Raw genomic sequence first — 25,692 nt, 5'->3', positions numbered from 1 at the left:
TCCCTTTTCTGTGCAAAAACCCCTTAGAACCAATACTGGGTAAGATGGCAGGACTTGTAATGCTGGTAAGCCTGTATTGGCATGCATTATACAGTAGAACCTCAGAACTATAAACACCTCGGGGTAACCGGACGCAGACTCACCGGTGGCACCTCCTGCTGGTCATCTTGGGGAATTAGTGTTCCAGCCTCTAGAGCGCCCTCTTCAGGCCGGTATCTCGACTTGCTGCTGGCTCCTGTGTCCCTCCCAGGACACCGGTGCCTCTTTCACTGGATGCTGCCCCCTGGCAGTACCCCACAGTTTTGGGTCTCTCCCTCCCAGGGGAACCCCCCCATCCACTATCCCTACCTCGCCTCAGTCGTAGGCTCCTGCCAGTCACCAGCTAGCCCCCGTGCCCTGGGGCAGACTGCAGTATGAGCCACTCATCACAGGCAAGGCTGGGTTTGGACCTGCTGCCTCTGCCTACCCGTGGCTGCCCCTGCAATCCCCGTGCCTAATAGGCCTTCCCAGGCCTGCAGCCTGGGGCTTTCCTAGGCCAGAGCTCCCCGGCTCCCTTGGCCTTTCCCCAGCCCTGCTCCAACCTAGGTCCTCTATTCAGGTTTCTGCAGCCAGGTCCCTCCCTCTCAGAGCGAGAGTGCTCTCTGGGCCTCTGGCTCACAGCCTTTATAGAGCCAGCTGGGCCTGATTGGGGCATGGCCCCAGGCTGGCGCTGCTTCCCCAATCAGCCCCGCAGCCTTTCTTCTGCAACAGCCCTCTCTCAGGGCTGTTTTAAATCCCCTGGGCCCGAGTGGGTGTCCAGTCTGCTACATTTGGGAATGGAGATTGTTTAAAATTCTGAAATGTTTATAACTCTGAACAAAACATTGATTGTTCTTTCAAAAATTTACAACTGAACATTGACTTAATATAGCTTTAAAACTTTACTGTGCAGAAGAAAAACTGTGGCTTTTAACCATCTTAATTTAAACGAAACAAGCACAGAAACAATTTCCTTACCTTGTCATATCTTGTTATAAAAATTTCCCCTTTATTTTTTTGTAGTTTACATTTAACACAGTACTGTACTGTATTTTTTTTTGTTTGTTTTTTCCTGTCTCTCCTTCTGCCGATTGCATACTTCCAATTCCAAATGAGTTGTGTGGTTGACCGGTCAGTTCATAACTCTGGTATTCGTAATTCTGAGATTCTACTGTACTGAAATATTGTGCTTGCATCAGTAGTTCTACTGCATAGACATATTTATTATAATAGTGCTGTCCTGTGTCCCTTTTGTAATGGCAGCTCATTACCATTATAAAGTGTTTATTTTGGGAGGTTGTAACTTGTGCGTGGATTTATAACACTTGTTTCAAAACATTTAATTGAGAATAAAATATATTATACAGCACTACCAAAACTGGTCTGCTCTTCTCCTTGGCCTATACTTAGCTTTCTTTAAAAACAATCCAAAAAATCATTTGGCTAAAAGTTGGCATACACAGCATCCTATGTGAAGGAGATTTTCGTTGAACTAAACTTCAGATTTGGATTCCTTTATCTACAGTTTATGCATAGACACTCCTTCATGCCCTAGGAAGAGAGAAGGGAGTTGAAAGTGAATTGGAGAAATGCAGCCCATGGTGGAGTTGCTGAATGTGTTGGGTGAAGCTTGTGATAAGATTGGTTCTTTAGGACAGTGGTCTCCAAAGTGGGGTGCGCCAGAGGATCCCAGGGGGTGCATGGCAGGAGGAGCGCCGCCGGACAACACTCCGCCATTTTTTTTTCCTTCGGTGGCAGCTCTGGACGCCTGCAGCAGGTTTTCCCCTCTCCTTTCTTCGGCGGCACGCCTGCGGTAAGTCTTTCCCTCTCCTTTCTTCGGCGGCACTGTGGGGGTGCGTGATCCAAAAACTTTGGAGACCACTGCTTTAGGATATGTCCTATCACCTGGGAGAGGGCAAAACTCCCTATCATGGCAGGAAAATAATTGTTAAACAATAATGCGATTCACCTGTAGCCCACATCTGTAATGTGGGGATATGATCTCTGAAGAACTTGAGTCAGAGTGAAAGTGAACCAAGGTATTTATAAAAGGTTAATCTTTGATAGCTTCTGGGTGAGTATAAGAGACATTTCAGTTGATTAAAATTTCTGAGATAATAGGAGATAAATAAGAGAGAGACACTTTCATGGGCAAAATGGCATGCAGAATAAAAAGATCTTGGAGAATCACTGGTTTAAAGCACAACTCTAAATGTGGTTTTAAATACACACACACACACACACACACAGCTGTATTCCCCCATTCACTGAGTCTCATGCAACACCTTCACAAAGATCAAAGGCTTTGGAATTCTGTGTTTAATGCTATCATCAGTCTTTGGGGAGACAACATCCATAAAGCCACTGAAACAAGGCACCATCCAGACAAGTCCATTCAAGATTAGGGTTCCCAGGGCACAGAACTCAAAGGTTAGGCAACGCTCTAGATAAATCATACAGTTATAAATTGCACATGGTGGAGATGTCACATGGAAGGTTTGCAGTTTCTCTTGGAGATGGGAGCCCTCACAGTGCACACCTGCTTCAAGAGATAAGTGCTTGTGCCTTAAGATTTAAAATTTACTCCTGAGGGCATTCTGCTCCAAAAAAAAATTCTGCACACAATATTTTAAAATTCTGCAAATTTTATTTGTCAAATATATGTGGAGGCTCTGGCATGGCTTTGGGGAGCATAGGCCACTGGCTGCACAGAGATGAGAGATCAATGTTCAGCTCCCCACCCCAGAATATGGGCTCAGCGGTGAGGCTGCACCCGATGCTGACACAGTGCAAGAACTGGGCCTGCCCCCAAAACACCTCAGGGCCTTGCCCATCTGGACCAGGTGCACCAAGTGTGGGCAGGCTGGCTCAGCAAGGCAGGATCCAAGTGTGGAGGGGCATAGAGTGGAGGGATCCAGGTGTGGGTTGAGAGGGTTCAGTGTGGGGCAATCTGGATGCGGGTGGCTCAGTGGAGGGATCTGGTTGTGGGATGGATCTGGATGCCCATGGAGCTTGTTGGGGGGTTCTGGGTGCAACGATAATGGGACTCTGCAGGTCCAGGTGAAAGTGGTTGGGGCTCAGCGGATGGGGGGTCTGGGTGGGGGGGGAATAGAGCTTGGCAGGGGTGGCTCAGTGTGGGGGGGCTCAGTGGGGAGTCCAGATACCGGGGGAGTGGGGCTTAGTGGGGTGGGGATCCAAGTGCAGCTTGTTGGGGCTTGGTAGCTTGGGGATCCGGGTGCAGATGGCTCATCAGGGTGGTCCAGGTGCAGGAGGTGTTGGGCTCAGTGGCAGGGGGGTGGTGGTTCTGAGCGTGGAGGGTGAGGCTTGGCGGGAGGGTCTGGGTATGAGGGGGTCTGGATGCATGGGGGATGGGGGAGCAGCTCCCTGCACAAGAAGGATGTGGAAAAATTGAAGAGTCCAGTGGAGGGCAACAAAAATTATTAGGAGGCTGGCGCACATGATATATGAGGAGAGGCTGAGGGAACTGGGATTATTTAGTCTGCAGAAAAGAAGAAGGAGGGGGGGATTTGATAGCTGCTTTCAACTACCTGAAAGGGGGTTCCAAAGAGGATTGATCTAGACTGTTCTCAATGGTATCAGATGACAGAACAAGGAGCAATGGTCTCAAGTTGCAGTGGAGTAGGTTTAGGTTGGATATTAGGAAAAACTTTTTCACTAGGAGGGTGGTGAAGCACTGGAACGGGTTACCTAGGGAGGTGGTGGAATCTCCTTCCTTTGAGGTTTTTAAGGTCAGGCTTGACAAAGCCCTGGCTGGGATGCTTTAAGTGGAGATTGGTCCTGCTTTGAGCAGGGGGTTGGACTAGATGACCTCCTGAGGTCCCTTCCAACCTTGATATTCTATGATCCCTGCAGCTGAGGAGTGATGGGTGCAGGAAGCTGGTGGGTGTGGGGGATGACTTTGCAGAGCTTCCTGCAGATGGGGGAGAAATCTGGAGGTGGGTCTGACCTAGCCCTGGATGCTGTGCAGGGAAAGAGGAAGTGCTATCCTCCCCAGCCCAACTGAGACTAGCAGCTGAGCCCGGCGCAAGGTAGGAGCCACCAGCTGGGTCTTCCCCAGTCCCGCCTCCTGCTCCACAGTGATTTATCTCTCTTCTGGCTCCCCAGGGCCCCCAAAACATACTGCTGGGAAGGGTGGCATGATCACTTTTGTGGCTTCCCTTTGCTTCCCTGTCAGAAAGTCATTTTTCTGCACGGAAGCAAAGAAATATGTGGGGGATATAAATTCTGCACGTGCACAGTGGTAAATAATTTCTCTAGAATTACCATTCGAGACATGGACTCAGAAGCTCTTTGGAAAGTTGTTTCCACAGGACATCTGTCTGTACAATGTGTAGTGCTGCTGACTGGCAGGTGTGACAGTTGCTGCTGGGACCAAAATGCAGTTTTTCCTGTAATCACTGCAATAAATAAGTACTAAGAACATGCCGATTCTGTGCTATTTTGCCTGCTCTTAATGCTTCTCACTGTGATGTTCACAACAGCCTCTGTTACAACCTACAGCTCATCCCAGAGCAGTTCTTCATTAATGTTAATTTTGAAGGAGACCAGTGCCTCCCACTCCTTGCTCCCTATGAAAACGCACCAGCGAAGCCTGCAATGGAAGGAACAGGACTGCTGCTTGGATAGTAGATTGGACACGAGACACCAGAATTAGAGACCACAGATCCTTAAATTCCCCTGATCAGAAGAGGCTGGACCAGGGCTGAGTGAGCACTGCCCTAGAACGTATTCACAGGAAACTTGTAAATTCTGAAAGAGAAAGTAAAGATCTCCCAAAACACAATGAATTATTGTCCCAATAAATTGTGGATGAGTGTGCTTGATCTAGGGATGGACTGCCTGTGAAATCCAACACCCACAACTAATTTGATGTGGGGTGGGGAGGGGGGAAGAACCAAACCCAAAATATAGGAGTACAAAGCCCTGTACTTAACCTGTAAGATCAGTCTAAACCAAACAAATGGGTCATTTCCCCTTCTCGCCTCCTACTGAAAATGCTGTTTTAAGACAGTGACAAGTCTCTCCCATCTCCTCTCTTTCCCCCCTTGTCCTGTTTTCTTCTTCTTGGTTTGAGGAAGGGAACAGTCAATATGGACTATAAACTGTGCACCCATGTGTTCAGTTTAGTTTCAAGATGCTGAAAAGTTCCTGATTTCTAATACTACAAAGTGTTTGAAGTTAGATCTGCCGTTGTTTATACAGCTGCATAGGTGAGCAAGATGGATCACATGAGAAAAGTCTAGGAAAAGCTCTTTCTGTAGGAGGTGGGATTAATGCTGGATACTGAGAACTGGCTGTTAATTCATAACTGATGCTACTTTGTCCACCACAAGTTGACTGAGGATCTAAATGTCATTAGGAAGATATCAAAATGTTAGCTAGTATGAAACTGAACTGGAGGGTGGATGTCAGTATTCTTTGTGAAGTACAGCATAAATTCATGATCATATTTGTATATAGATAGATGGTGCATATTAATATTTGCTATGAAATGCTACATAACTGCTATTACTGAATTGTGCAGTCATTGGAGAAAAGAGGGCAATCAGCAGTTGATTGGCTGGGTTATGGAAGAAGGAGTTGGGGAAAGAATGAGCTAGTGTTTTATGAAGAGTCATTTGTAATAAAGTTGTAAAGATGTAATTACAGCTTTTGCCTGATCTGATTTTTATGCAGTTTGTGGTGTGTGTGGGACTCTTGACCACATGTTAATCATAAACAGGCCCTTTCTCTTCCACTTTCCACCCCTTGCAGTTTCCTGTTGAAGTCTCCATTTTGGTACAAAAGAAAAAGGTTAACCACTACCTCAAAAATATTAATTAAAGTGCATCTTTGAGTGTGCCAGAGCCGGGGCGATTTCAAAGAAATCAATGTAAGAGTTATTAAATTATATGGAAGACTTGCCTCCGGATGGAATAAAGAGTTTCCTGGAATAAGAAACCACCTGGAATTTCCTATTGGTGTCCTGTAGTTATAGGCCCACGGGATACAGACATTAAAATCAATTTGAAGACACTTAACTGGGTCTGCTGCCTACAAAGCACTTCACTAACACATTGCTTTACCTGCCAGTAGCTGTACTGTTGCATTTAGACCGGTTTTTGCATGGTCTAATCACAGTTAGAAACCACTTTCATTGCAGATAGCTCATATTTACTTAGGCCCCAGCTTGGTGATAAAAACAACTTCAGTTGTTGTAACACCTCACCTTACCTGGTCACAGTGAATAGGAAGGAATTGTCCTTATTTTCACGGAACAGCCAGGTCTCCTGCTTGTGCATCTAAACCTGTCATGCTGCCTAATCTCGTTTCTATCAGTGCTTTCTGGGAAAATCTGGGCAACTATTCTTTGGTGCCTCAGCATAGTTAGAGTGCCCAGACGATACCTGGAACTATAGACTCTGGGATGCTCTACCAGACAGAAGGCTGTAACAAAGCAGGATCGTTACCCAAGCATTGTTAAGGGGTCTCAATCTCAGAGCTAAATAAACCTGGCACCCTGGAAACAAGAAGACAGCTATATGCCAGTTTAGGCTGCTAGAAAGGGTAACACAAGGTTTGGCTGCCATGGCTACTAATTACGTAGTATGTGATGAGCCATATTTGGAGCCAGCCATGTCAGTATTTGGTTACAAGTGTGAATAAACACTACAGGATAGACACTGAGGGCCCTGTCAGAGTTTCAGTGCAAACTGTACCTGTATTCCCCTTCTGTGGTCCACCAAGGGCACCCATGTTCGGCTCCCAGCTGTCATGTCTCTTGGCTGGAGACCCTGGTCAGAAGGGAGTGAAACATGGGATTTTAATGTTGCACAACTCCCTGCCATTCATTGTGATATCCCCAGGAAGCCAGACTGCCCAACAGGCGAGCGCCTGAGCTTGGCTTTCTGTTCGAGGACTATGACCAGTATATATACGTTACCACATGGACCTTCTAAGCAAGCACATTTATTCTCCAGGGAAGCATTAGAGAGAAGACATTAAATCCATGAAAGAATCTACATGCATGCTAAAAAGTTTACCAGAGATCTCCTTCAGCTCCTGTCTAGGGCTCTGGTAGGTTTTAGTCCTTCAAAACCTACAACTGTTTTAATTCATTTGTCTTAGATCCAGCACCAGAATCCAAAGGCTGGACAGATCAGACATTTGTTCATATAGCTTGGGCCTTTGATTCTGGCATTCTGTAACAGATAATCAGCAGACAAAGACCTCAGGGCATAGCTTCAAAGGGCTGTGATTTTGCATAGCTGGGGTTGGGTAATTTGCATTTACCTCTCCCTAGGGATTTCTCCAGGAAATCCACTCAACACTTATTGGACTTTGGGGATATATTTGCCTGGCCCATTTTTAATATAGTCTTTTGAACTCCCAGATCTTACATCTGTCACCTCTCCCCCCCCCCCACCCCCGAGAGGTGACATACAATCCCAGCCCACGATAATACATTAACTTAATACAATAAGGTATTTCAAGGATATTGCAGGAAATTTCTCTGTCACAGGCTCAATTCAGCTAAGGTATGTAAGCAGGTGCTTAAGTCCATCCTTGTTCAGTGCTTTGCTGAATCCAGCGACAGAGATTTCAGGACATTAAGAGCCTAATCCTGCATCTGTTGAAATCAACAGGAGTTTCGCCTTTGACTTCAGTGGAAGTGGATCAGGCCCAGTAAGAGTTTTGGAGATGTGGTTTTACCTAAAAAGTCACTAATGCACCAAATTGTCCTCCTCCAGCCAGCTGCAGCTGGGCATGTGCCCAGAAAGGGGCTACCGGTACTCAGATGAAAAGAATTTTGGATCAAACTTCAGCTAATTGTGTGGATGCTCATGGCTGAGCCTCCTTCATTCCAGACTGTTACTATTGTTTTGGTTTTTTAAATCTGTTTAGTTAAGCTGTGGTTTAAGCACAGCATCCCACAGAAGGCGAGGCAGAGACTCCACAAATAGAAGGGAATAGAAAATCAGGAAATTTTCCATCAAAATCCTTTCATGGAATCCTCACAGAAATTCTCAGTAAACTCATTTTTTAAGTTTCTCCCTCCCGCCCTTTGATATAGCTCACAAAATCAGGAAAACCTAGTGTGAAACAGTTAGTGCTTTTAAGATGCCAGTAATATAATTTAATAGGAAGATTGGGAAATATTTTTAAATAGCTGCTTTAATTCAAAGCAGAATTGGCCTAAGTCAGTCTGTTCATCTGAGTCTCCCTGCCTCCAGTTATGTTCTCTTGACCACAGCTACAAATTTGTAGCATGCCAAACAAACTTCTTTCCTGTTCCATTGGGTTAGATGGGATATTCTGAGTTGTAGACGACTATCCAGGAGAGAAGTCTCTCAGATAGCCTCAAATTCTCCAAATTGAACCCAAACCACATGTACACTGCTAATCCCCACTCACAGTGGTCACATCAGTAAAACACTCAGAAGTAGCAGTATTTCAGTCCCTTTTCTTCAGCCTGGGTTAACTGTTCCCCAGATCAAAAGAAGCCATGCCTCAGAATAGGACTGGCTGTTATGCCAAGTTTTTGTTTTCATTGTAAACTGTTTCCCAATTTCTCTGTTGTTATTTTTAATATATATATTTTAAAAGTTAGGTGTGTTTGGGTCTTGCAGAAAACTTTGTCCAACTCCTTGTCACAGTTTTGGGGTAACTCCAGATGTATTTCTCCTCCATGGTCATAGAATCATAGAATATCAGGGTTGGAAGGGACCCCAGAAGGTCATCTAGTCCAACCCCCTGCTCAAAGCAGGACCAAGTCCCAGTTAAATCATCCTAGCCAGGGCTTTGTCAAGCCTGACCTTAAAAACCTCTAGGGAAGGAGATTCTACCACCTCCCTAGGTAACGCATTCCAGTGTTTCACCACCCTCTTAGTGGAAAAAGTTTTTCCTAATATCCAATCTAAACCTCCCCCATTGCAACTTGAGACCATTACTCCTCGTTCTGTCATCTGCTACCATTGAGAACAGTCTAGAGCCATCCTCTTTGAAACCCCCTTTCAGGTAGTTGAAAGCAGCTATCAAATCCCCCCTCATTCTTCTCTTCTGCAGACTAAACAATCCCAGCTCCCTCAGCCTCTCCTCATAAGTCAGGTCCCTTGAGGGCACCCATTTAAAGGTTCCCGACTCCCACCTCTCTCGGTCAAAGACCTGTGTCTTATTCCCCTTTGCTGTACGGCTCCCTGGATTACACTGCAATATCCACAGCAAGGCCAGTGCCTGCACTTTGCTTTCCCTCTGAAGGCTATGACCAGGGTATTGCCCACAGATGTAATTATCATACAGCTCTTTCTGAGCAAGCACATTCATTCTTAAGGTAAAAGCATGACAGAGGAATGTATAGACACCATAAAAGTTCCTACACGCATGCTAAAAGCTTGCCAGAGGTCATCCATCAGTCTTATGGCTAAGTCCTCCCAATCCTTCCACAAGGTTTGGGGGCTTGCCCTTGGACAGAAGGTCCTGTCTGTTTGCTGAATCAGAAAGAAGGCCCTGAGTCATTTTAAAATGGGGCTATTTATTCAAAAGTCCTTTCTTTGCCTGTTGGTCTCTGGAGAATAGAGTTTGAACTAGTATATGTAAACTTCCCCCAGAGGTGGTACCTCTCTGGGGGTTACAACCTGGTTTGATTTGCCTTAATCGCCGCCCACTGTTTTTAGTTCCTGGAGGAGCACTGGTAGCCCTCCCTTCTGGAGTAGAACAGAGTCATACATAAACCATTAATTTGAAACAATGGACCTCAAAGATACTAACATTTAATTCTGCAAGGTCTCCCAAAGATATGCAGGAAATGGCCATATCTGTCACACACCTCTCTTCATCTCCCCCTCCTTTAGCTTTCAGAATTAGACCAGAGGATTGTGCATGTATTTTTACCATTCAAGGCAGCAGTGACTTTTTGACACTCAAGACTGCCAAAAATTAAAGCAATTCCTTGCCCCAGTCTTGGGTAAAGTCAGTGATGTTAGTTAAACAGGAAAAGCTAGGGCTGGTATGTACAGTACATACTATCCCATCATTCATACCACTGGAAAAACAACATTGTGAAGAAAAACAGAGCTGCTTGAACTTTCAGCCCTCTTTCCCCCCTCAACTAGTATTTGATCATTTTTCAAGGCAAATAAGGACCTGCTTTCTTCCATTCACTGATCACTTAATATATGATGCTGCCTCTGTTGTGGGGATTATGGGCCAGATTTGCAAAGGTATTTAGGCTTCTAAGGATGCAGTTAGGCACCTAGTGGGAGTTGAAGGCACAATGGGAGTGAAGGCATCTAACTTATTTAGGCAATTTTGAAAATCCCACTAGGTGCTTATCTGTATCTTTAGGCACCGAAATACTTTTGAAAATTTGGCCCTCTCTTGTCTGTGCAGCAGACAGACTAGCTATCTCATCTTCCCATCTAGAGTTTCTCTGCTTTTATTTGATTTTTGTCATATTAAAACTTGTTTTCTAAAAATCTAGCGGATCACAGCAAACGGCAGCAAATTCTGTATAACCACTAGTGTTCTGGGCTGTAGCCCATTGGTCAACAGACTGATGAGGGTAATGTTAATGTTGGAATGGAAATAGATCAAATAAACGAAAGTGTTTTAATGACTGAAGGACAATATTTCTTTGAGCTGAAAATGTGTGCAGTTAACATGGTTTTACATTCGGTTTTTCATTGGAGGTTAGAGGGGTCAAGTGAATATTGGTAGCAACAATAGGATACCACATTTCCTCAGAACGGTTCATCAGCATGTGTCTTCATTAGTCAGTGATGTGCAAGTGGATGAATTGTTGCATATCTTCACCTTTAGGATAGGTAAAAGGCACAGGTTGTTATTCCCCAAGGGGTTACGTTGTCCCTGGGGGATGATAATATTAAAATATTATTCAGTGAAATTAGCAATCCTGATAAACTATTTAAAAATATTTTTCACAAGTCTCACTTCATCTTGATGCTAAACTTTTGTGGCTTTCATTTTGCCTCATTTGTCCACTGAGAAGGAAAAAACAGGAAATAGCCCACTGATTTTCAAGAGTTGTGTTAAGTAGCGAGACCTTGGTGGTCTGTAGTTTCCCTTTATTAGACAGGAGGTAGTGGTTTAATCTAGTGCACATAGCAATTCAGTTACTGGCAGCAAGTCTCTCAGTAATTAAGACTTTCTTTTAAATTTATTTGATCTATCTCTATTCCAGCATATAGTCACTAAAGCGCTTATTTCGAGCTCTAGGGTCTCTACTAGGTGATTAAAAATACAGTTGAATGACACAAGCAGCAAGGGCATACTAACTGCCTTTCTAAACCCAAAACCAGCTGCATACAAAAATCAAATTCTTCAGCTTCCCCTCAACCCACTCTATTCCTATCCAGATCCCATTCTTTTTGTTTGTGGAAGAGTGAAATCCACGCAAATTCATCCTCCTTTATGCTGAGAAAGCTTACAGAGGATTTGAGATGGCATCTTTCTTCCTCATCACAAAAGTGGCCTCTGCTTAAGCAACCCCTCCTCTTCTTTTCCTTGTGATCGGCTCTTCTGGCTGAGACTACAGCCAGAGATCTGATGCCACAGAGCACCAAAGGAAAGACATTTTCTTTTCCTACCTAGTTAACATGGGAAAGTATTCCAGGACAGGTATCAAATCTCTATTCTAGATGCAATTCTAATGCACCTGCCACCGTGACACTTAAGCACCATATAGGTGTCACAATTATATACCCAAACAACAGACCTAGCTCTCCTTCCTATATTAAGGTGCCTTGTCAAGTGGAGGTCCTATAAGTGATTTTCCAGGCTTGGAATGTTGTGCATCTCTGTTATTGGGATACTCCTGAAGAAATGTATCTTGACCTGAAACTTGGGTTTCACAAGATTATGGCTCATTGGGATCTCCAGTGGCAGGATGTTTTGTAGCGGAGGATCCTCTACAGAAAAGAATCTGTTCCATATAGCATGTGTCCTCCCAATTCTCAAAATCATTAAAGGGTAGAAGAGACCAGTCTATCGTATGCATCTCAGGTCTCAGACACACTTCCCCTCTTCCACAGGTCCCTTGGATAGTTTGCTTCTTCTGCCAATCTCTTGACCCAGGAGCCCCCTCATTCCAAACACCAGATGCTCACTCTTCGGCTGTTTGCTTTCACGAGAAGTGCCATTTCAGTAAGTTGGGCTTTTCCAGAAGTTTCTTACATGTGGCTAAAAGCCCATTTACTCCTGATGTTTACCGCTGAGCTAGGAAACTTTTGTCAGGTTTTTCTCTTCCACTTTTGCCAAACAGTCTCCAAACCTCCAAATCCAGCACAGGAAAACCATAAGTGTGATTTCATTCTGATTCGGTTTTGAAAAGTGTCCTGCTTGGATGGAAAGGCTGGTGAGGGGAAGGATGAAGGGATTTCCATCCAGAATACCAATCATTGGCTTCAGTGCTCATCAGGCTGAAAAACATGCTAATAAAAGCTTGTTCAGCCAGGTAACTAAAACTCCCTTACTGGCACAGCTGGTTAAGAGTATTTATTAGAGAGCTGCATATCTAATGAACGCACTGTCACTGCTGGTTCTGTGCCTCTGGCTTTTGACCCACATGGAATTCAGTTCCCACACAGTGAACCAGAACAATAAAGCGGATGTGGGCAAGGTGAAGTTAATCAGGAGCGGATCTCAATTTGAAGGAAATGAAGTGGTTCACTCCCACTTTGCAAGGCGCTAGCACGAGCTGTAATACTGTCCCTTGCTCCAGAATTTGATCTGTCATAGTGCTGTTATTAATCTCTCTGGGAGAAGTACACAAATGCATCCCATTCTGTTCCCCAAAACCAAACAGATTCGTTCAAACTACAGGTTCCTCGTACCACAAAACTTTGCAAGTAACATTTTACTTCTCCTTTTGTCATCTACCTTTTCTTTAGGGCAGTCTCTTGTTAAAGTTGTTGTGAAATCCTGTTTAGATGCCTCCATCTAGTCCCCTTTCCTTCCCTACTTTCTCCACCCTGCAGCAGAAACAGGTTATCCCTAGTAGTAATATCTTTACTTAACCAGCAAAGATGCAGAAAGCTCAAAATGAAGGATTTGGAAAGGGAAGGAGGGGGTGTAAAATCATAACCATTCAGAGCACACCATTAACTAAGGGAATCCCTCCCTTATTTTTGTTGAGGAACAGGCGGGCGAGGAAGGAAGGGAATAAAGCTGGCAGGTTCATCTGAACCCCTAATTCTCTGAGAAAAGGGAAAACAAATAAAAAGATGACAAATGTTTTTCTTTTGTCCAAGCTAGCATTTTTTCTCAGACTAGGGGTGGGGGGGGGGGGAATGAGCTATGTGCTGGTTTATTGAACAGATAAGTACTTGACATAGACTTTGCTTCTGTCCCAAGTCAAACTGAACACACTGAGGAGCTCAACTTTGTTTACAGTGTATCTGTGGTTGAATTACACCACGTACAGTAATTCTCATCGCACTGCCAGTAATTTCACTGACTTACCAAGCAGGCATCATTTCCTGAAAGTCAGCTCCCATACTTAGAGGAAGTAAGAGCACTCTGCTTCATGACTAAACACTATATGCAAATTTCTACAGGCTTAGGACAGCCGCACTGTATGGACTAGCTTTTTTTCCACCATTTTCACTCCTTCCTTTGGCGTGTAACATTTCTTTAAACCTTCATGAGATCTTTCTCTGGCTGCTGCCGCTGCTGCTGTCATGAATGAGGATCTTTCTCCGTTATGTACTGACAAAGCACGGCTCATTGTTTTGCCCGAGTTCTCTTCTTGCAACGAGTTGAATGCGGTTTTAAAATGTCCCAAATGCAATTTTGGCTAAAGTTCTCATCTCTCTTCAAGGTAACATTTACCTCTTTTCACTTGATAGTTTGCGTCCTGTTTGTAGGATAGGTATCTTTTAGCTGCTATTGTGGATGTGTGCCTGTTTATACATAGATAGAATTTCAGAGCCACAATTGTTGATGTAAGGGGATAAGGAAAGGGTTACTATTTTTAAGCTGCACTCTATATTATGCTAAAATATTCAAAACACACGGATCACTCCTAACCAGTCAGAATTCTGAAGCTTTGAGGAAGGGAAGCAGTGTGGAAGATTAATCTATGTTTTTTTTTAACCCTAAAGGCTTTCAAGGGTTTTATTCCGAATTCAGATAATTTATACAGAAGGGCAGAGAAGCACTTGCCAGTCAAACCAGGACTGTGAGTTTATAGCATTATGGTAGGAAGGACTTTGATTTTAATGGCTAGAAAACTTCCTCTTAACTGCACGGGCAAGTTGTAGCTCAGTAAATTAGAAGGAGAAATTAAAAAGTAATCTGAAACCCAGTTTGCTTACTTTGTTCTTTAGAAACAGAATTGTAGCTGACTGGCTTTTTAGCTTTTGTGTTGTGCTGTTTTTTTATTATTATTATTTTAAAAGACCAAATGGAACAGGTGATGCCCTGTCTTAGTGTAGAGGAACTGACTGCTGTTGTACAAAAGAAGTGTGTTTCCTCTGTCTATGGGGAGGGATTACCAATAAATAAACCATTCATACCAATGGGTTTATGGTCATAAAATATTTTTAGGTGCATACACTTTCTATAGTTAGACTTCACCTGTTCTTTCACTTATTTTAATAAACATTTGCTTTGACCGAAGTAGAAACCGGAGCTCTAGTGGCGAGGAGAAAGAGGTGTGACTATATTTCTTTTACATTTGTTCCCTCTGATCTCTTTCTCAAGAGTGAATCAATTCTTGCTTTCGATAACTTATCCATTTTAGGAAAGTGTCAGAAGCTAGCCAGAATGCAGTACATCATTAATACCTTCCACAGCCAAACTGGGAATCTGAAATAATCAGAAGGCAGTCAGGTAACTAGCCTGTTGCTAAATCATCTTTTCACAGCTTGTTTTGAACTGAGGTGCTTAAAGCACTTTGTGAACATTAATAAAACAGTGAACTGTACCCATTTGAGCTTTGTTGTAAATATAGAACATGTTGGAGAGATGATATCGCCAGCATCTGCATAGCTATATTTCCCCATTGACTTACTTGTTCACCCCTTGTAAAACACTATTAAATGGCTAACCTGCTATAAAGGGGTTGCCCTTTAACTGACCATTTTATAATGCACTCCTATAAACTCCCACTTCCTGTGTAACTTGCAGAACTGTTAGTTCTGAACTTTATTTTCACCAGAAAAGACTTAAATGCTTTTGTTTCCATTTCCGTCATCCTGTCATTGCTATAGGAAAAACTTGGAAAAATCTGTGCAAGGAGGCAGTGGATTCAGAAATTAAATTCTGAAACAGACATTCTCTGTGCTTGCCTAGAATGAGCTGATGAGCTTGTAATGCCACAATGTAGAGATCAGGGACACGCAGTCCTGCTTCTCTCCCTTATAACCTCCTGCCGAAAGGCCTATTCATAACGGGCTTATCCAGAATTTGCAGTCCAGACTGTGGAAGTGGATTAAACTAAACCAGAAAAGGACACTCTTATTCCTGAATAAAACTGTCCACACGGGGAGTTATTCTGGAATAGCTGTGGTGCTTTTAAATTCACAGCCTATCTTATTCCAGCACAATTTGCCTGCATTAGATAAGCCCTAAGAATTCCATCTGCTTCAGTTTTTCTTTCTGTAAAGTGGAAAATAACTATTCTGTAAAAAGTTTCTATCTACTCTGATTGGAGGTGCTAACTACTACTAGTCAGCCTGGAGCAGAACAAAACAAGCCCCTGGAGGATTAAATGGGTTGATCGCTCCAGAACACCTTGTCCAGGTGGCCACTGTAGGGTGTTAAGCCACTTCACCAACAAAAGGATTTACAGTGCTCAGCCGCTACCCATGTCCAGAGGGGCAAAAGGCAGCACAGCACACAACACTCTTTCCAAATCAGGGATCTTGTGTCACAGAAGCTTGGAATCTACTCCTCTTTTGAGTCCTTGCTGCTGCACCTCTTTTGCTCTGACTTTCCTACCCTCCACTGTTAACTTAACCATCTGTATCCTGGTCCCTCCCACCCCACCGCCCAGTCTTGTTTCCCGTTTTTCCCAGCTGCTTATCCAGGATTTGACACCTTTCTACTAAAGACCTACCTGTAGCCAGCATAGATTAAACTCCCGCTCATTACCAAGTGATAACGCCCTTTTATGGGGGGTGCTAGATGTATCCCATTTAGAACAGTCACATTGCAGAAGGGGACACTTCAAGGTGTTTAAACTCTGACTTTCCTTCTCTGCTTTTCACAAGCTGTTGGCTGAGGGCAAGTCTATACTGGCACTTTCGTTGTTAAAATTTGTATAGCTCCGGGTGTGAAAAAACCACACAGCCCAGAACCACAAAAGTTTTAACGACAATAAGTACCGGTGTGGACAGCGCTTCATCGGTGGAAGCCAAGCTCCCGGTGACAAAACTACTACCTTTCCTTGGAGGTGGTTTTATTTTGTCACCGGGAGAGCTCCTTCCTGGCGATAAAGAGAGGCCACACAGCGCACCTTACAACGGTGCGGCTGGAGCGGCACAGCCATGCCGTTGTAAGGTGCGCTGTGTGGACATAGCCTTTATTAACTAGTTTCCTTTCCTTTGCTTTCAGTCCCTGGAAACTAAAATAGTTCTCGGAGCTCCGTATGAGACAATGGAATAATCTGCCGAGGCTGGTTGTGGAATTGCTGATACTGAAATTAAATTGAAACACACAAATTAAGTGTGTGGGTCCATTTGCATTTAAACTGGCATATTCCATCTGCCTGAATTACATTGTGAGCCCCCTGGGGCAGAAATCTAGCATGAGTCAAGAGGTCATTTTCAACGCTAGTATGTCTGACATTGGAGTTAATTTCCTATTCCCTATCTCAGCCCAAAGTGACAAGCAAAGAGTTGGATAGGTTAGTCGCGAGAGGCTGGGCAAAAGGGATTCGCGTCAGGAAGACCTAATGAGCTCACTCGTGAATGGGTGTTTGCCCTACTGCAGAGTAAGCGTTCAGCAGATCGCATGGTGAGTGCCCACCTGTCACTCTGCTCCCTCAAGGCTAATGAACAATGGCTACTCTATCTGCCTTCATAGCTGCCACTCTCCTGTGCCCTTGCTGCCACTTCCTTCTTCCTCCACTTCTGCCACATGTGTTTGCAAACATTTGCTTCTGAACTGATCCCCTTCCAGAGGAAAAACAAATTAATAAAACTCACCTAGCTGGGATGGCTTCTTGGCCCTGGCTGTCGCTGGCATGTGACCGTGGTGTTTGCTGTCGTGTCCCGCTTGCTCAGGCAAGTTCCCGGTGTGATTACTATGAGTAGGGCTTTTGCTTTGAAGATTGAGGACATTTCCTAGAATTCCTTGGCATTTATCAGTTTTCTTTATATAAAATAAAGTCCTCTGCTATCACTGCTTGCTTATACCCTCACTAAGTGACCGGGACAGTATTCAGGATGGTTATTCACTAGCCAATAAGAGCTGGCTCCCAAGGACACTTTTACTCTTGTAAATTGTACTTTACTGTGTATTTCTTTTCTTCTTGTGATTCATTTTGATCATCTAATATACTAAGCCGCCTCATATGGCATTTAAAATTAGACTGTTAGACTAGCCATTGGAGAGTATTCTTTAGGGACAGAGAACAGTCCTGCACTTGGTGGAACAAGGGAAGGGACCAGACTCTGTCTCCATTGCTAAATTCTCTGATAAGGCATTTTTGGTCAGTAAGTCGCTACGGGGCAGGAGCTGCACTTCAGAGTCTGAGCAAGAAACGAGAAGTGCTGTGTTCCTGTTTAGTATGGGCCTGATCAAAGCCCATTGCCATATATGAGTGTACCTCTGAAATGTTTACCCTGTGCTTAGCTCTGTCTCAGACAAAACAAAACAAAAAATAGTCCCTGCCCTCAAGAGCTACAGTGTGAGAGGATCAGGGAAGAGAGACAGTTCTGAGAAGCCTAGAAGAAGAGGAGTTTAGCTTGGCTCTTGGGGGAGTTGTAGAAGAAGTGAGTTTTCCTGGAGCCCTGGAATGCAGGCAGTAGTGGCTTGGGAGCTGGCATACGGGAGTGGGGGGGTTGACGCAGCATGGGGGGTGCTGCACAAGACCTGTAAATTACACTGATATTTTTGTTACCTATATTAAACTAATACTTATGCTCAAAGCTCTGCATGGATATTAACTAATTCTCACACCACCTCTGGGAGATGGGAGGCAGGAGATATGTAGCATTATCCGTATTTTACAGATGAGGAAGTGGAGACAAAGTTGAAGTGACTTATCCAAGGCTAAACAATGAGTAAGCAGCACAGCCAAGACCTACTGACTCCTAGCCCCGTGCTCATGCCTTGAGACCATGCTGCAGTTGTTCTCACGCTGTAGATTGGGAACCAGCTGTGGTCCTTGGATTGAAAAGTGTTGAATTAAGCACTGAGGTGGATCCATCTGTGAGAGGGGCTATGAAGGGGTCTCCACAGTAAAAATATTGGAGAACCACTGTGTAAACTAAATAGTTCTTACATCCAGTGCCCTACAGCGTGTGTTCTTTTTGCCCTTTCTCATTCGAGGTGAGGTCTCTGCCATGCCCACTCTTCTTCTGAGAACACAAACACAGATGCTTATCATTTAGCTCTGCGGCTTTCAGCAAATCCCTTTCCATTTCCCAGATTCCAAACCAGGGTTGCAATGTTGATCGTGTTCTCGCATTGTGTAATGTGACCATGAACTCTTTATTGCACGTCCTTGCCTCAGCTGAGGGCTCATCTACACAACAAATTCATGCGAGGCAAGCCAGGGTATGAATCTGCAGTGCACCAGCTTGCTGCGCAGTAACGTCCCGTGTGGACACTGCTATGCTTCAGTGAAAATCCTGGAGCACAGTTTAGCAAACTGCACTTTGAAGAAATAGGGAACTTTCACTGTGCTGTAGTAGTGTCCACACAGGATGTCACTGCGAAGCAAGCTGCTGTGCTACAGATTCACACTCTGGCTTAACGAAAAGGAGTACATATGGCACCTTAGAGACTAACAAATTAGCGACTAACAGATTAACACTCTGGCTTGCCGCTCAGTAACTTGCAAACAACCCCTGCGCTATGAAAGATGAGCAGGAGCAGGTGTCTCCTTTTCTCCCTGACAGTCAAATACCAAGTGATTCTCCTGAAGTGACCAGTCCTTGCTTGGGCTCCTCTGTATTCGCATTCAGGATCTTTTAAAGAATTACTGAAAATAGCACAGCCTTGTCTCGGACTGGACATTTTAGCCGTGGCCGTTCTACATCACGTGGACAGAACAATGACAGACCCCGCCACTATAGCTATGGATTTCTGGACTGAGAAGTTCTAGGAGAAAAATCTCTTCCCCACACTTACTTGTATTATCGTAGCTCCCAGACGTGCCAAGTGCTCTGTAGACGTATAGGGAAGCACAACTACTGCCTGTTTAGCTGGTGTTCTGTGAGTAACTTCTGCAAAATCATTGAGCCACATGAAACTGGTGCAGTTTTCCTGTGAGAGCTACTACTGAGAGGTTCTATCCAACCCTCACTTTTTCATTCATTGAATAGGCCCTGATGTGTTAAATACTTGGAACTGATTATATTGAGAAAAATTCTCACACACTTGTTTTTGTACTTCTGAGTGAACAGAACAATTGTTGCACTGGGGGGTTTCACTTCCATAAATTAAATTCTACATGGCCAATATCTTTGCTCTTTCCAGGGTTGCAGATCTAGTACAGGAGGCTAGATTTTGATGGTGGTCCCAGGCAGCAGGGCCCATTACACTCCAGTAGGATTTGTTCTTGGAAGTGAGAGCTGGGAAAGAGGAAAAGCAGTGAGGTGACTTGACACATTTCGGCAGCATGGAAAGTTGAGTTCTCAGCTGGTGTCATTGCAGGGGATTGGAATTGGGTGGGATAGTTGAAGGTGACACAGATCTTGAGAGCTGGGAGATTAATTTAAAAATATCTTAATTGTATGAATAACTCTAGCTTCAGTACAACATTGACTGTCCTGCAATTCTTTACTATACTATACTAGATTACTAAAAGAAAAGGAGTACTTGTGGCACCTTAGAGACTAACAAATTTATTAGAGCATAAGCTTTCGTGAGCTCACGAAAGCTTATGCTCTAATAAATTTGTTAGTCTCTAAGGTGCCACAAGTACTCCTTTTCTTTTTGCGAATACAGACTAACACGGCTGCTACTCTGAAATACTAGATTACTGGAAGGGGGGCTTTTTGCTGTTGTTGTTGGGGAGACTGGGAGTAGTCTTTGAACCTGGCCTTGTGCTGCTTTAGTTTTGTGTGCTTGGACTGGGGTGACAGCGCCTTGTATTGTTCAACTAGCTCCATTCTGTTGAGCTGGCAGGCCCAGAGCACTTCTGTATGTCAGGCACAGCTGGAGGCCAATTCTTGTGGTATGGAGTGTCTGAATGGACACGTTGACACTGTGTCTGGTCAAGGAGGAGGATATCAATGATGGAACTTACCCAGATACTTTCCCTGTTGCTACCCTGTAGTGTGATTCTTGTTTCTGGAGACTGTTTAATTCCAACATGACAAACCCAAATGTTGAATTCAGTTTTTGAAAATGCCTGGTGCTGGGTGACCCAAAACATACCCACAGGGACCATTAAGAGCTAGAACCCTAAACGGGCACTTGAGCATCCCTCGCTGGGGAGGAAGACTGGTAAGAGCCACACAATATGTATTCACACAAGAATTGACCCCAGACGGGAAGGATGTTAGTCTGACTGGGAATACCTGTCTAAAAGGGCAGTGTAAGCGCTACTCCCATGTCTGTTAGTCAACCTGCACCCCGTCAATGCTTCAGTAATCCCCAGCATACTCACCATGTCCACAGCCTCTCTTACTTTGTGTACTGGGCTCCACATGTCCGCTGCTGGCTACCACACCTACAGCTCCAGTGTAGCTACAGGGAGCTATATGAGACATTAGCTGGGAAGGGAATGAAAGGAAAAGTCCTGCTGGTTTTAAATACTGCAAAATAGCAATCAAGAGGGAGTCTTCCCTAGCTTTTGGCCAGAAACCCTCAGGAACAACCCAAGGGAATTCAGCAAAAAGTCTTGTGGCACCTTGTAGACTAACAGACGTATTGGAGCCTAAGCTTTCGTGGGTGAATACCTGCTTCGTCAGATGCAAGTAGTGGAAATTTCCAGAGGCAGGTATAAATATGCAAGCAAGAATCAGGCTAGGAATAACGAGGTTAGTTCAATCAGGGAGGATGAGGCCCTCTTCTAGCAGTTGAGGTGTGAATAGCAAGGGAGGAGAAACTGCTTTTGTCATTGGCGAGCCATTCACAGTCTTTGTTTAATCCTGAGCTGATGGTGTCAAATTTGCAAATGAACTGAAGCTCAGCAGTTTCTCTTTGAAGTCTGGTCTTGAAGTTTTTTTTGCTGAAGGATGGCTACCTTTAAATCTGCTATTGTGTGTCCAGGGAGGTTGAAGTGTTCTCCTACAGGTTTTTGTATATTGCCATTCCTAATATCTGATTTGTGTCCATTTATCCTTTTACATAGGGACTGTCCAGTTTGGCCAATGTACATAGCAGAGGGGCATTGCTGGCACATGATGGCGTATATTATATTGGTGGACATGCAGGTGAATGAACCGGTGATGGTGTGGCTGATCTAGTTAGGTCCTGTGATGGTGTCTCTGGTGTAGATATGTGGGCAGAGTTGGCATCGAGGTTTGTTGCATTGATTGGTTCCTGAGTTAGAGTTACTATGGTGTGGTGTGTAGTTGTTGGTGAGAATATACTTCAGGTTGGTGTGTTGTCTGTGGGCGAGGACTGGCCTGCCTCTCAAGGCCTGTGAAATTGAGGGATCGTTGTCCAGGATGGTTTGTAGATCACTGATGATGCGTTGGAGAGGTTTTAGCTGAGGACTGTATGTGATGGCCAGTGGAGTTCTGTTGGTTTCTTTCTTGGGCTTGTCTTGCAGCAGGAGGCTTCTGGGTACACGTCTGGCTCTGTTGATCTGTTTCCTTATTTTCCCGTGTGGGTATCGTAGTTTTGAGAATGCTTGGTGAAGATCTTGTAGGTGTTGGTCTCTGTCTGAGGGGTTGGAGCAAATGGGGTTGTACCTCTGTGCTTGGCTGTAGACAATGGATCGTGTGGTGTGTCCAGGATGGAAGCTGGAGGCATGAAGGTAGACATAGCGGTCGATGGGTTTTCAGTATAGGGTGGTGTTAACCTGATTGTCACTTATTTTCACCGTGGTGTCCAGGAAGTGGACCTCCCGTGTAGATTGGTCCAGGCTGAGGTTGATGGTGTGGTGGAAGCTATTGAAATCATGGTGGAATTCTTCCAGGGTTTCCTTCCCATGGGTCCAGATGATGATGATGTCATCAATGTAGCGTAGGTAAAGAAGGGGCGTGAGTGGACGAGAGCTGAGGAAGTGTTGTTCCAGGTCAGCTATAAAAATGTTGGCATATTGTGGGGCCGTGCGGGTGCCCATAGCGGTGCCACTGGTCTGGAGGTATATATTGTCACCAAATTTGAAATAATTGTGCGTGAGGATAAAGTCACAGAGCTCAGCAACCAGTCGTGCTGTGGCATCATCAGGGATACTGTTCCAGACAGCTTTCTGAGTCAGGGCGAGAACTTTAAAATCATTTGGCTGTCTTCCTATTCTGCAGCTAGATCAGTAGAAAACAGGCCTTTAACTGGAAATGAAGTGCAAAGACTGCTCGTATCAGAGGCCTGTTGGCAGCCATACTGGGGTGCCACCACGGACATTTGGTTATCAGTCCTAGCAGCAGCAAAGGGCCTAAATTGTCTTCATGTCTACAAATTTCACCCCCTCCCAAGAAATAGCAAGCTTTTTATATTGGCAGACTCCTCATGGTAGAGACGGAAGGACCTGTTGGTCCATCCTGCAATGCCTGCAGCACACTAATACTTCTCCACCTGAGCACTGGACGGCATAGCACGGCACTTGAAGATAAATTGCTGTAAGGTAAACAGAAGGCTGACCTTTCCCTCTGTGTTTCACAGAGAGATTTAATGGCGAGAGGGAATGAAGTCAATGGGTAGAGTCAGGCATTGTGCTGGGTGGGGATAGAGTTCTGCGCAAGTTTCCTGATAGACTCTCTGTTTAGACCTGCATTCTTGGCTTTTGGTTCTCATGCCTATTTGGAGATCATATAACCAAATAAGGAGCTATATGGAGAAGTGGAGGGGATTGAAAATGGCATGGGGTGGGGCTCATTCCAGTTCTTAGTTACGAGGCATCCACATGCTCCAAATCATCATAACTGGACTGGCGCAAAGTAGAGCTATCGTGGGCAGTCTCAGCAGAGACACCAAGGAATGATTAAGGATGGAGAGTGACCCCTTAACTGAAAGGTGCTCCCTTCTTGTCCAGTTTGAGGAAGGGGTGGCCTTGTGGTCAAGGCCCTGGACTGGGACTCAGGAGACCTGAGTTCTATTCTCAGTTCTGCTACAGACTCCCTGCGTGACCTTGGGCAAGTCATTTCGTCATTCTGGGCCTCAGTTCCCCAGCTGTAAAATGGGGCTGATAATCCTCCCTTTGACTGACTTGTCTGCTTAGACTGTAAGCTTTTTGTGGCAGGACTGTCTCTTGCTAAATTTTGGTGCAGTACCTGGCATGATGGAGTTCTGATCTTTGCTGGGGCCTCTAGGTGCTATTGTAATACAAATAATAGTAAGTGATAGGTAGCGTCATGTTGGGATGGGAGAACAGTTAGTGCTGTTGCTATCTATGCTGTACCTGTTTTGTGGATACATAGAGGACTTTAGATCTGGCACCTTTCACTAGTGCTCAAGTTTTTTTAATTAAATATGAAGATCAGAGTGACTGGTGCTGTCTTGTCCTTTGATCCTCTCTCATACTGATTTGCACTTGGAGAGTCACAACCTAAAAATGTTTCCAAATAGTCTGACTTCGGTTCCTGTACATTGCACCAGCACTTTTTCCTACTGTGTCAAGAAACTGGGATTATAGATTTTAACCCAGCTGTTCTGAGTAGCTGTCTTGGTTTACCAGTTCATTTCTAAGCACCATGGAGCATAGATGTAACAAAGCTGTCCATGTAATATTATGAAATTAAACTCAGCCTGTGCACGTGAGTACAAGACAGAACCTTTGAGGCACCTTGTTATCTCCTGTAACCAAGGGCTTTTCTTTCCATTTCAGGATTCTTCATACCTCGATGAGCTCTCCAACAACTCCCTCTTCTCATCCCCCGCAGACTCCCTCTCCGACATTGCTGATGCTCAGGACTTCCTGCCTGCTGACAGCCTGAACCATGTGCCAACAATATGGGATATAAACACGTCTCAACAGAACCAAATAGAGGTCAGTGAAAGTCCCTCTCCTTTCCTCCCCACTCAGAAATTCAAATCTCGAGACCTGATCTTACAGCTCTGTTACCAAATATCTGCCCCAGGAATTAGGAAATCCATTAGGGGTGAAGCAATCCTCCCTTCAGTCCCAGATGAAGTGCTGCTGCCAGTGAGACTGATTCAGTGTCTCAGGGAGGGCTCTGAACACCCCATTCTAATGACATTTCAAAGGGCTCCAGCTTAAAATAGGTTCAGTCCCTGATTTTGAACCTCTTCATTCTGGGACCTCCAGTGTACTTGTTGCACTGGCATAGTCCATTGAAATCAGTGGAATGTTAGGACCTGTAAGTAATACTTTGCACTCTTTCAAAGCACTGTACAAACATTAGCTTAGCCTCTCCACAGCCTGGTGAAGTAGATATGTTCAGCATCCCAGTGAAAGTGTATTCTAAGAACATTCAGCCATCAAGCTGCCCACAGGAAGAGTAGCTACAGTGTATTGTTGTGTTGGGTCCATTAGAAATATTTTTGGCTAGATCATTATGCTACGTTGAGCTGTCCCGGTACCTATGTCTATCATACATTCCTTTTCTATGGCAAATATTTCTTCTTCTTTTGTGACAGCAGGAAAATTCAAACCCTGTACTGTTTTGAAAGTAGCTCCAAAAACTCTAGTTTTTAGTGTGGATGCCCATTAAACAACATCCCACTCCCTCCTTTCCATCCAGTTAATTAGACTGCTCATTTATTATTGTACAACCTGGTATCAGCCACTGGTATTGGGGAGAAGTTTGGATAGTTAGATGAACTCTAGTTTTGATTTCATAGTGAGTGCTCACTATCATGCACTTTTGGTTTCCCAGTACACCACTGTCCTTTGTTAGCTGTCTTACAGACCCCTGTGAAAAACAAGTCTAATGCCAGCCTTGGCGACCCCATTAAAACCGGGTCACGACCCACTTTGGCATCCCGATTCACAATTTGAGAACCGCTGATCTAAGTCTATGTCTGCAATATGAGCTGGGGTGTGATTCCCATGCTCGGTCTTGGGTTTAGTGTGTAGGTGATGGATGATGTTGGTGGCCTGTGATGTGCAGGAGTTCCGACTAGATTATCTGGTGATCTCTTCTGGCCTTAAATTGTAACTCTGACATGCTCTCTTCGAGCAGACCCACTGGTTTCAGGTGAATTTGTACTCACTGCTACCATGTCTACGCTGCTGTTTGTACTTACGCTAGCTCAAGTATGCACAGCACTAGCTTGTAGTTTAGACATAGCCGAAGGTAGATAGGCCGGTAACTAGACAAGTTTGAACCTAGAGCACAAGAAGCTTGAGGGGAAAGGAAGAGCTGAACTGTTTTAATCAAAGAAATGTTTGAAGGGACCACACTTGGA

General features: G+C 44.5%; 1 protein-coding gene and 2 long non-coding RNA genes across 18 annotated transcripts in view; 1 reads left to right on the top strand and 2 right to left on the bottom strand.

The window, feature by feature from the left end:
- SBNO2 (strawberry notch homolog 2) overlaps nt 1–25,692 on the top strand; it is a 110,682-nt gene that overhangs the window by 49,875 nt on the left and 35,115 nt on the right. For 13 of the 16 annotated variants that reach the window (XM_038384081.2, XM_038384088.2, XM_043502648.1 and 10 more), the window contains one exon: nt 24,149–24,310. In XM_038384081.2, the coding sequence (XP_038240009.1) occupies nt 24,149–24,310 (162 nt within the window). Of the gene's footprint in view, nt 1–13,364; nt 13,856–24,148; nt 24,311–25,692 lie in introns of those variants that run through there. The other 3 variants (XM_043502652.1, XM_038384086.2, XM_043502651.1) reach the window with 2 other exon arrangements.
- On the bottom strand, nt 2,646–3,369 carry LOC122457471. Its single transcript, XR_006277003.1, has 2 exons — nt 2,859–3,369; nt 2,646–2,820 (listed from the first exon to the last, which is right to left on the bottom strand). It is a non-coding gene; the product is annotated as an uncharacterized LOC122457471 (long non-coding RNA).
- LOC122457470 overlaps nt 3,985–25,692 on the bottom strand; it is a 46,419-nt gene continuing 24,711 nt past the window's right edge. Inside the window, exons 2-3 of the long non-coding RNA XR_006277002.1 lie at nt 6,738–6,812; nt 3,985–4,788 (exon numbers count right to left, since the gene is read on the bottom strand). This is a non-coding gene — a long non-coding RNA (uncharacterized LOC122457470). The remainder of the gene's footprint in view (nt 4,789–6,737; nt 6,813–25,692) is intronic.

The sequence above is a fragment of the Dermochelys coriacea genome, chromosome 25, assembly GCF_009764565.3.
Source record: "Dermochelys coriacea isolate rDerCor1 chromosome 25, rDerCor1.pri.v4, whole genome shotgun sequence".
Lineage (NCBI taxonomy): Eukaryota > Metazoa > Chordata > Testudines > Dermochelyidae > Dermochelys > Dermochelys coriacea.
Note: the sequence above shows the minus strand (reverse complement) of the source record. Positions and strands in the feature narration are given on the sequence as shown.